Source organism: Alnus glutinosa, chromosome 1 (genome assembly GCF_958979055.1).
Source record: "Alnus glutinosa chromosome 1, dhAlnGlut1.1, whole genome shotgun sequence".
Lineage (NCBI taxonomy): Eukaryota > Viridiplantae > Streptophyta > Magnoliopsida > Fagales > Betulaceae > Alnus > Alnus glutinosa.
In genome coordinates this window covers 40,689,543-40,700,726 of record NC_084886.1, presented here as the reverse complement: position 1 = coordinate 40,700,726, position 11,184 = coordinate 40,689,543, and the positions used below count along the sequence as shown (strand labels likewise).

The following is an 11,184-nucleotide window of genomic DNA, read 5'->3' as shown; positions in this document are numbered from 1 at the left end:
GTAAAAATAAAAAATAAAAAATTTCACAACTTAGTAAGTAGATTATTATGGAACTTATTTATATAAAAAGCCTCTAATAACGTTCACATTCTCAAAATTAGTAACTCAAGAACGTCATGGTATTTTACAAAATATTCGGTGTAGCCTCCGTTATTATGCCAGAATAAAGAAATTGATTTATTTTGAAACAGGGTAGACGTAATCTTAGCAACAATTCATTTATTTTTCTTGCAAAAAAAAATGTATGCATTATATTAAAATATAAGTACTTATAATTTTCCTTCATATGGCTTACTTGGATCATTGACTCATTTTTATTCGGGTTGGCACTGTCTAGAAAAATATAAGAAAAATTGCTGCAAATGCTCTAATTATTTTTCTGAAGCTTTTTTGGATGCTCTAAACACTCCATAAAAGTGAAATTAGGTAAAATTATGTAAAGATCCATAATGAGCGTTCCATCACACCAGAGTGGGAATCGGTTCCTCTCAATTTTAAATAAAATTGATAGTAATTATTTTATAGTCATGATGTAAAGTATATGCATTTAATGATATATATGAAGTCAATATTAACACGTATTTTAAATAATTAAATAACGTGAAATAGTGTACACCATTTAAATACACAAACTTTAAATAATGACCATGAAATTAATACTATATATTTAAATGAAATCTAGAGAATTATTGGCGTGCGACTCGCACCACAGTGCCCCTCTCCTACTTTTAAAATTTCAGAATTTTGAGTTATATAATTCCTGTTTGGATACAAGGCCTACCTTATCCGCGCATTTAATTTCACATTTTAATTTTAATTCATCTTTGTGTTCCCGCCCATCTGCACAGTCTCTCAAACTCGACCAATCAGTAGAGCTCTATTTTACTCTTAACCACATCCTATTCCCATTCTCTCTCTTCTCTGCTAGTCTCACCGGTCACTCTCTCCCCCAAATCGAAACCCTAGCGAAGCCAAGCCGGCCACGATGAACCATTACCACATCTACCAAGCCATTGGCCGGGGCAAATACTCGGTAATATTGCTCGAACTCGTTCAAACTTTCAAATTTCAGAACAGTAGCTTAGTTTGATTTATTTAATTGATTAATGGATTTTCCAATTTTGGTAGTTCGATTGGCTTTACCAGTTAATGATTTTTCCCCCATTTTTGGACTCGTAGACCGTGTACAAAGGGAGGAAGAAGAAGACGATCGAGTACTACGCGATTAAGAGCGTCGATAAGTCGCAGAAGAGCAAGGTTCTTCAAGAAGTAAGCAGATGAAAAATTCGTAGTCGTTTCGATTTTTCTGAAGCGATTTGTGGTTTCCTTTGCTGGTTACTTCGTTGCACATTGATTTGAAATGGTCGATCTAAGGCAAATCTGAAAGTATAAACAGTGTTTGAAACATGTTAATGCTATAAAGTATTAGTTGGATGCTTGGCTGGACCAGTCTTGGGAAGTTTAGTCATATAGGCTTTTCCGGATTCAAGATGCTTCAGTCTTCATTGTAGCTCAAAGAATTTTGAATATTTGAGTTTCATGTAGTGCCTATTTTGAATCGCAATTACTCTTAACTATCAGACTACAAATAGCAAAATGTCGTTTTTAGTTGGTTTACTTTGATTCCAGAAAGAGTATGTTGAACGAAGTGCTGTATTCTTATCATTTAGGAAGTACTATCGCGATATAATGAGTTCGTATGGTGATCTAGATTATTCACATTTTTATGCAGAGGGCGGTGTTTTTGTATATCTATCTTTTTGATTACTGTATTTGAATTGCTTTTTTCGGTGTTGGCTGCTCTGAATGCAGGTTAGGAATCTCCACTCAATGGATCACCCCAATGTACTCAAATTTTATTCCTGGTAAGACTTGTTTGTATATGGAAACACAGAATCTATCATGGTAGGTAGCAGTTGCAAGTGGCCACTTGACTGGATGATTTTTTAACTTGTATATCAGGTATGAAACCTCCGCTCACCTGTGGTTAGTTTTGGAGTACTGTGTTGGAGGAGATCTGATGGCCTTATTACGACAGGTAATGCATTTCTGTGATGAACATATCTAGTTCTTCTGCTGAGAAGGAAAGGACTTGGAAGTTTTATGGTCTTCTAATTTTATAGATAATACTGTGAATAATCCAAATTGTTGAAACCGTTTAGATAGGCAGTCTGTGCAAGGACACAGCCTTGGGTGTCAGCCAAATGCAGATATGAGTAATTGAACTCGACAATTTCCAAAGTCAAAATTTGATATGAATATGGATGCTGACGGTGGACGTAGGTGTTATTACCTAAAAATTGTAACCAGTAAAATTAGGAGTGTCCTTGTTACGCTGGTTTTCTTTTTTGTACCAGCTGCAGATTTTCTCTCCTAGTGTCATATCAAGTCCTTTTGGGTAATGATCCTCATTATATTAACTCCTTTTCAATCAGCCAATAATGGTTACCAGCTCATTACCTTTAAAAATGAATAGATTTATCATATTGACTGCAAATGGATGCTTACTGCTTTATATGCTATACAAATCAGTAGAAAATTGGAAAGGAAAAGATGTGGATATATAACGCATTCTTTGCTGAAAACTTCTAATAATTCCTGCAAAATGCATTAGAGATTTTTTCAAGCTTGTCAACTTAAATTGATTAACTTTTGCACCATGTCACTGCTTCAATGTTTCTTCATCTTTCTGTACTTTATTCCCTTTGAGTTAATTCAGAGGCCACACATCATTAATTGCTGGCTGTGAGGCATGGAGAGATTATGGCTAAGGCTGTGGCAAAAGAGATTGATTTGCATAATTTGTGTACCATGTCATACTTTTGTTTGAAAAGTTCATTCTAATGGACTTATACGGGAACACAGAACTAAGGATATGCAATCTTATATCTGACATATGCTTAGAATTGCATCGATAATATTTTGTGATTATGCTGCAGGATAGTCAACTACCTGAAGATTCAATTCATGATGTCGCCCGCGACCTTGTCAAAGCTTTGCAGTATGCTCATTAGCCTTGATTTTCCTTTTCCTTCGTAGAGCTAGTACTTGTTTTATTCTTGAGTTATGTTCTAGAAATCATCTCTATTGTCAGGTTTTTACATTCCAAGGGAATTATCTACTGCGATTTAAAGCCATCAAACATCCTGTTGGATGAAAATGGACGTACAAAGGTGCTTATGCATTTCACTTTTCTTGTATAGTTAGGCTATTGCCAGTAGTTATTATCAGTAAGAATAATTATTCTTGTATCGTTATGAATTGCAGCTATGTGATTTTGGGTTGGCTAGAAAATTGAGTGATATATCAAAAACTCCGTCGTCATCGGTATGTTTTTACCATCTATTTGCAACAATCGATGTTATATACATATAGAGTGATTCCGTTTGACAATCAAATTTTGAAATTGTTTATTTACCTTCCCCCCCAAAAAACTTGTTGCTAATGTAGTTTTACTTTTATGAACTTGTTTAGTTGCCACAAGCAAAACGTGGAACGCCATTTTACATGGCTCCTGAGCTGTTTGATGATGGGGGTGTCCATTCTTATGCATCTGATTTCTGGGCCCTTGGTTGCGTACTTTATGAGTGTTATGCAGGGAGGCCTCCCTTTGTGGAAAAAGAATTTACTCAACTAGTAAAATCCATCCTCTCAGATCCAATTCCACCTCTCCCGGGTAATCCAAGCCGTCCTTTTGTCAATCTAATCAATTCTTTGCTGGTAAAAAATCCAGCTGAAAGAATTCAATGGCCAGAGCTTTGTGAACATGCTTTTTGGAGAAGTAAATTCACTTCAGTGCCTCTACCTCCTCAGCCTGCTTTCGATAATATGATAGAACTATATGCTAAACCATGTCTTTCAGAACGTAATGGTGATAAATCTCATCAAAACAAGACCCCTCCAAAGTATCGTGAAAAAGATGTAAAAGGGGCTCCGAAGCAGGATGAGAATTCTATCTTTGGATCAAGAGGCTCTGAGACACCAGTCAAAGGTACACCAAGTGGCCGTAGAACTCAAACCAAGGCTTCTGGCAGAGTAGTTGAGGAGAAACAGAAAGATCGTCCTAGTGCTACCAGAGGCGCGAACCTTTTAAGACTTTCAAGAATAGCAAAGTCAAACTTACAGAGGGAGAATGAGAAGGAAAACTACAGGAGGCCCTTGCCTAATAGCTCTGAGAATGATGCTGAAGTCAAAATTGAGAACACTGATATGGAACTTGATTTCAATGAGAATACTGAAGATGAGGCACAAGATGAATCTGATAATGGAACTTGTATGCCTGAAGACAAGTTGTCAAGTCAAGATCAGCATCAGGGGAAAGTGGAAGAGATTGAAAGTAACACACAGCAGTTTGATACTCCATCTGTTGTTAATATTCCTGCCTCAGATGAACCAAAAGCACTTGATCAAGACTCATCTTCAGAGCATATTGAAGTGGCTGCTCTCCCTCCCAGTGTCAGTCCTCAACTTAAAAGCCAGAGAGTTAAGGAAGGTTCAGGATCAGTCATTGACTATGATTCTACAAAATCGTCTAATAACATTTCCCAGGTTCTTTGGCATCCATCTGATCTCTCAGTCAGACCTGTAATGCCAAGCAGAAAGGCTGATAAACTGTCGGAGGTGATTCCTTCACTTCCCTTTGAGGCCCTGCAAGCATCTGATTTTGTGAAGATGCCTAAAGAAAAATTGGATGCCATGAATAATAAGATTATAGCCATTTTAAATGGAAACATTAGCGTTGGGGAGAAGCAGAATGTGATTAGATACCTTGAGATGCTGAGCAGTAATGCTGATACAGCCAATATCTTGACCAATGGGCCAATAATGCTCATGCTTGTTAAAATGGTCCGACAATCCAAGGCTTTTGCTTTGCGTGTTCAACTTACGTCACTGATTGGCTTGCTGATACGGCATTCGACTTTTATCGAAGACGATTTGGCAAATTCTGGAATTTTAGGTTCACTTACTGATGGCCTTAGAGACAAGCAGGAAAAGGTGAGGAGGTTTTCTATGGCTGCTTTAGGTGAGTTGCTATTCTATATATCAACTCAAAATGATCATAATAGAGACAACAATCCACCAGAATCTCCATCGAAGGACAACAAGTCTACATCTGGCTGGCAGGTTAGCTTCTTACTTTATTGCCATAACCTTCATGTTTGTGTGCCAAATTATTTGAAGCTCGGTTAATCTAAATTAAACTTTTCTATTCCTTAAGTAAAAAAACAGTAACGTATCTACCTATCAATTGAAGTGTCAAGAATGATTTACTCGGAGAACTTTTATTTCATAGGATTGTATTGAGTCCTTTATGCCCTATCCCTATTCTTCTACATCATTTAGTGTAGATAATTTACATTTCTTGGGCACAGGTTTCAAATTCATTGATTTCATTGGTGTCATCAATTTTACGAAAAGGTGAGGATGATATAACTCAACTTTATGCATTGAGGACAATTGAGAACATTTCCGGTCAAGGAGGGCACTGGGCAGCTCGTTTCACCAGCCAGGATGTGATTCGTAATCTCATCTATATATATAGGGCTGCAGGGAAACAGGAGAACACAAGACTCACAGCAGGATCATGTTTGGTCCGCCTGGTTCGTTTCAGTCCTCCCAGCATTCAATCAGTTATAGAGAAGCTTTCCTCTAAGGACGTAGCATCTGTCCTTGTCAAGGGCAGTCCACGTGAGCAGCAAATCAGCTTAAACCTTTTAAACATGGCCATTCTTGGAAGCCATATGTTCACCAATATTGGTCGGTATCTTCTACCACTGGTGGAGGACAAGAACCTTGTACCAAGCCTTGTGTCTCTCATTGAGCAGGGAAGTGAAGTTTTGAAGGGAAAGGCACTTGTATTCGTGGCTCTCCTTTGTAAAAATGGTAGGAGATGGCTGCCACACTTTTTGTGCAATGCTAGGTTACTTTCCACGGTGGACAGACTAGCAAAAGAGAAGGACAACTTTGTGCAGCAGTGTTTAGATGCATTTGTGAATGTTGTGGCATCCACTATACCTGGTTTAGTGGATACCATAACTGGAGATATTCAACAAATGATGGGAGGAAGGCGGCATGGGCATATCTCTGCCCTTAGCAGTCGAGCTGCTCCAAAGTCTAATGTTCATATGTTTCCTGTTGTTCTTCATCTACTTGGGAGCTCATCTTTTAAGCGCAAGGTGGTGAGCCATCAGGTCCTGCAGCAGTTGGCAAATTTGGTCAAACTGGTGGAGACCCCATTTCAGGTAGGTGGTGCAGTTGAGCCATTTGTGATTTTTTGTTATTTCTAGTTTTTACATTTTGACAAAGATGCTTCAATTTTTTCTACTGAGTTTTGGTTCATTTCTGTTAAAATATAAAAAAGACATGCTAAAATCTATATAGTTGGCTAGATCTTCCAATAGTTAATGTTTGGAAATTTGTAAAATGTGCAACTTGCCAAATGCTTGAATACTTTGTCTTGTTAGGGTAAAATAATGGTGGATATGGTTGGCAAAATGCTTGGGCAAGTTTATATTTAGTAAACAACTTTTGCGCTCCACTCTTTGAATGAATATGCATTACTTATAAAAAAAAATAAAAAAAATTAGTGAAATACTTAAGTGGCCTTCTTGCATAGAAAATTTTGACAGTGATTTGGAGGATGAGATTGACACGATTATCTTGGGTATATGGTGAACTTCTAAGCTTGGAAAATTGGTCTAAATCCTAACTAATGTGTAAAAGAGCATAAAATGATGTGGTTGACATCGATTTACTAATATGTATATTTTCTTTCTAATTTGATTTCTAGGGCAGGGATGACTTCCAAATAACCCTTCTACGAGTTCTCGAGTCTGTGACAGAAGAGTCCGCTGCAATTCTTGAAAACCCCATCATTTTTATTCGTGAAATTCTCCCCAGCTTGGCTGTTCTGTATAAGGGAAACAAGGATGGTGATGCCAGATTTTTGTGCCTGAAACTTTTGTATGATGTAATGGTCAGTTTTCTGAATGAACCATTCGACAATGATCAAAGATCAGAGGATTTGAAGTCCATATCTAATACACATTTCCTCCCTCTTTACCCCACCTTGATCGAAGATGAAGATCCCATTCCGATGTATGCACAGAAGCTTCTTGTGATGTTCATTGAGTTCAACTACATTAAAATTTCAGACATTCTACATTTGAAGACAATCTCACAATGCTTTGAGTTTTTGCTCGGTGATCTCTCCAGTGCAAATGTAAGCAACGTTAAGTTGTGTTTGGCTCTCGCATCTGCTCCTGAAATGGAATCCAAGTTACTTTCTCAACTGAAAGTAGTCAGAAGGATTGGAAACTTCTTGGAATTTGCATATGCAAAGGATATGGAAGATTTTCTTGAACCAACTCTTGGCCTGTGTAGGGCTTTTCTCCTACGTTCCATCAATGGTAGAAAAGGGTTCATCTACTCAAAAGAACCAGATCTCTTAAGTGATAGTTCTGCTGAGACAAGCAGTGCAGTTGATCAGCAGCAATGCATAAGAGACATAATGGACTTTGGTAGCAATGTAGGTGTGTTGCTAGAGTTAAGTGGGTACAATGAAGCAAATGTTGTAGATATAGCTTCTGAATGTATGGTATTGTTGCTTAAGGCAGCTCCGAGGGAAGCCACCACTGGTCTTCTGACTAATCTCCCAAAGGTCAGTGCGATTCTTGAGTCCTGGCGCAGGGGCATCTCTCACTTACTTGTGCTGCGCATGCTGCATGCTCTTGGTTATTCTTGTAGGCAATATCTGTCACAAGCGATGATATTGTCAATATCTGTACCTGAGATTTCAAGGACTGAAGCTATTGTTTCTGAGCTTAAAAGCTCAGGTGTACCTGGTTTAGCTAATGCTGCTTTGCTTGTGGCACTGGAGTTGCAGCGGCTGCCTCGATGCATTTGAGGTCCTGGACGTCGTATGTTTATTTATTTAATTTTTGTTTTGTTTCAAAAAATCTGTGATTTCTTAATTTTTTGATTGCTTCTTGTTTGCAGGTACAGTGAGCTTTTTGGGTTTTCAGGAAATTAAGAATATGTTTCCTGAACCCAGACGAGGAGTCAATGACCCTAGTGCTAAGGTCAGTTAAAATTTTCTGCATAATATTGGTATACAGCAGGCTCTTTCTGGCCTACCATTGTATGATTTACGTATCTTCCTTGACATTTTAAATTGGATATTCTTTTTCTATAATTTTCTTAATATCGATTTAATCAAACATCAGCCATCTCTCCTCTCTTTTTCTTTTGTTCATGGTTTTCTAGGTGTAAAACGAACTAAATCCGCAAAACGTTTATTGTTTGGAATTAATATGCTCAGTTCCGTTGGATAAGAAGGCATTGGAAACATTTCTGTTATTATTAATTTATTGTTGAGTTTTTTTTTTTTTTTTTAGTTAAAACATTTACCCTTGACTATTTTCCTTTTCTGATTATACCACTATTTTTCTGCATCCATAAATAATCTTATAAAGGGGGAACTATTCCTTTCCATTAAATATCATCATTTTTTTCATTTCCGAAGTGGCATAAATATAAAGAAATATTTGGTTTTATTTTCTTGCATCTCTCTTGTACAGAGTTCAAGAGATATGCAAATTCACCATGAAATCTATGTGATTATATGTCGGTTCTGCAGATTTAATGGTGGATTTGCAAAAAAAATGTGCAAGAAAATGAAACCAGACACATCACATAAATATGGAACGCTCATTTCATAATCCACTCAAAACATCAACATCCACCCCATTTTCCGGCTGATTTTATGAACTTGATGAGACATCCTTGGACAGCTATTTGTGCTAAATTTAACTAATTTGGTGAAATCGCACAGGGAAAGAGATTCTTGTGAAATTCGGGTAATTGTAGTTAATTCTAATCTGCTGTATAGTGTTTAAGATCCCATCTGACTGCGATTCAGCCTCCAATAAGTTAATGTTTTATATATAACAGCAACATTCTTCTACCATTTATTAATAATTTTTGCTTTTCCTTATTTTCTTACCCAGGAATTAAACAAAAAATTATGAAATGAGTTTTTATCCAAATTGGGTTGGAAAAAATAATTTTAATCTTGTTTATTAAATTGATATGTCCAAAATTGAAAATACATATGACAATTACATGTATTTTTAATAGAGGATCTGAAATGCTGGAAGAATTACACACATTTTAGACATCAGTTTAATGGATTGAGTTGTAGAAAAACTTAGTCCAAAACTTATTTCATATACTTAAATCCATTTTGATCAATCAAGAACATTCTTAGTCCAAAATTATTTTTTGTTTTTTATTTTTTTGCTTTTTCCGAATTCACAGTACTCGGAGTCCCGAATACATTCTTAACACTAACTTTAATGGTGAATCCCAACTTAGAAGTCAAAATAATTGTGGAAAAATAAGACAACTTGGAATATTGCCTACATGTATTGCCTTGTGAATCTACAGTAAATTTCCCCCGAATTGTTACTAAAAATCCAATTGTAGTATCTCCAATGGCCATGCAATAACTTAAGGGTGTTTTTAACATTTTATTTTATCTTGATTGGGGATTTGGCATTTTCATAGTCACCTAGATGTATTAGGTCTAAAGATTCCGGATTATCATAAAATCAGGGACTCAGGGAGCCCCATCATCACGGGCTAAAAGGAAAAAAAGGGAATCCCCTGCTACCAAACAAATCACAACTACCGGCCTATCTTTGTCTCTTTCCTATACATGCCAACCTGTTTTTTCCTATGGTCATCCCTTAATTACCATCCATGTGGCACTCGACCCCACCCTAGAGCTTCTAGTCATACTTTTTAAAGGCCCCAAATCATATCTTCCACCAAAGATCAGATAACCCGACTCACTCTGCTTTTCCTTAGTTACCCTTACTCAAGTATATTACGCTGCAATAAGCGTGAAATTGATTTCTTCATCATTAGAATGGCCTCCTTTTGGTTTCATTTAGCACTCATCATGGCTTTCATGGCCTCACCTTTGCTTTCTTTATCTTCTCAGATTAATTCTAAAGCCTACGCCATCGCAGCCACACCATCATTCTTGACAAACCCTCCGCCCCTATCTCCTTTCCAAGAATTATCCCCCGACATTCTTCCACTTTTGCCTTCTCCTGGTGGCGCGGTTCCTCCAACTGGGTTCTCCATGCCCACCATTCCTTCAAGCCCGAGCCCTCCGAATCCAGACGAGTTGGTTGCGCCTGGCCCTGATTCTGCGTTTTCACCACTTGGCTCATTACCGGCTTCCGCCGCAGCACCTAAAGTCTTGGTTTCCTACTTAAACACAGCCGTTTTTGTAGGTTTGGCTGCATATTGGTCTATAAGTCTGCTTAGGATATAGGGCTAGCTAGACGACCCCATTATCGTTGCAGTGCTTTCCTCTCTACTTCTCCTTGTTGACGCTAATTTCTCATTCTTTACGGCATATGATACGGTGTATGTACTTATTGTCTTCATATGGATGTTATATTAGTAGAATTGTGCACCTTGTTATTGTTATTAATTAGGTTGTTGTAATTGATTTTTGAGTAAAATGAGTTGTAAAGGACCAATTTTCTTACCACTCTTTGAATTTCCTGTAAGTTTAATTTTCCATTTCGACTGAACTCTTAAAAAAAATAGTACCAAAAAAAGAAACTACAAGAATTTTCATGCTTCAAGTTGCATGTCATATGAGGTGGCACCATATGGAAAAAAAAAAAAAAAAAAAAAAAAAACTATTTCATTTTCGAGTGCATGTGACACTTTTTATCTTTTAGTAATTAAATGTGAAAGCCAAATGACAATGAATCAGTTGTATTGAGGAATGAGACACAAACATCTCACATGCATGTTGGCTGATCAAATTCAAATTTAATAGTGGTGTTTTAGGTTACCTGATTTGTCTGTTTCCACTGGCAGCATCTTTGCTCCAATGAGGCAATCATAGTTTTCTTTTCAACCATTTAAATATGCATGTCGAGTCACTGGCTTCCAATCCGATCTAGCAATCGGATCGGCTGCGTAATGGGGTCGGAAAGTGTCTTGAAACTCACCAATTTTATATGTGAATTAATAGAGAAATAATATTTTGCCATCCAAAGATAATTAGTGGCATAATAATTATTATTTTTTTAAAACATAAAACCAGACTCCAAAGTCCAACCCATTTATATGGTTTTGTAATTTTTTGTTTAATAA

General features: G+C 37.1%; 2 protein-coding genes across 2 annotated transcripts; both read left to right on the top strand.

Annotated features, from left to right (window-relative positions):
- The first annotated feature begins 867 nt into the window (after nt 1-867).
- Nucleotides 868-8,219, top strand: LOC133881377 (serine/threonine-protein kinase RUNKEL). Its single transcript, XM_062320295.1, has 11 exons — nt 868-1,033; nt 1,180-1,269; nt 1,813-1,865; nt 1,963-2,038; nt 2,940-3,001; nt 3,095-3,173; nt 3,268-3,327; nt 3,475-5,124; nt 5,373-6,242; nt 6,791-7,907; nt 7,999-8,219. Exons 1-10 carry the CDS (start codon nt 986-988, stop codon nt 7,904-7,906), a joined length of 4,104 nt encoding a protein of 1,367 aa, XP_062176279.1. The 5' UTR covers nt 868-985; the 3' UTR covers nt 7,907; nt 7,999-8,219.
- Nucleotides 8,220-9,838: 1,619 nt separating this feature from the next.
- Nucleotides 9,839-10,567, top strand: LOC133858915 (classical arabinogalactan protein 25). Its single transcript, XM_062294365.1, has one exon. It carries the CDS (start codon nt 9,932-9,934, stop codon nt 10,343-10,345), a length of 414 nt encoding a protein of 137 aa, XP_062150349.1. The 5' UTR covers nt 9,839-9,931; the 3' UTR covers nt 10,346-10,567.
- The last annotated feature ends 617 nt before the right edge of the window (nt 10,568-11,184 follow it).

Bases quoted from the DNA above. Each gene is read 5' to 3' on its own strand.
- LOC133881377 (XM_062320295.1), top strand. From the start codon at position 986: ATGAACCATTACCACATCTACCAAGCCATTGGCCGGGGCAAATACTCG. The intron at 1,866-1,962 runs GTAAGACTTGTT...CTTGTATATCAG, and splicing joins GTACTCAAATTTTATTCCTG to GTATGAAACCTCCGCTCACC. The intron at 3,174-3,267 runs GTGCTTATGCAT...TATGAATTGCAG, and splicing joins ATGAAAATGGACGTACAAAG to CTATGTGATTTTGGGTTGGC.
- LOC133858915 (XM_062294365.1), top strand. From the start codon at position 9,932: ATGGCCTCCTTTTGGTTTCATTTAGCACTCATCATGGCTTTCATGGCC.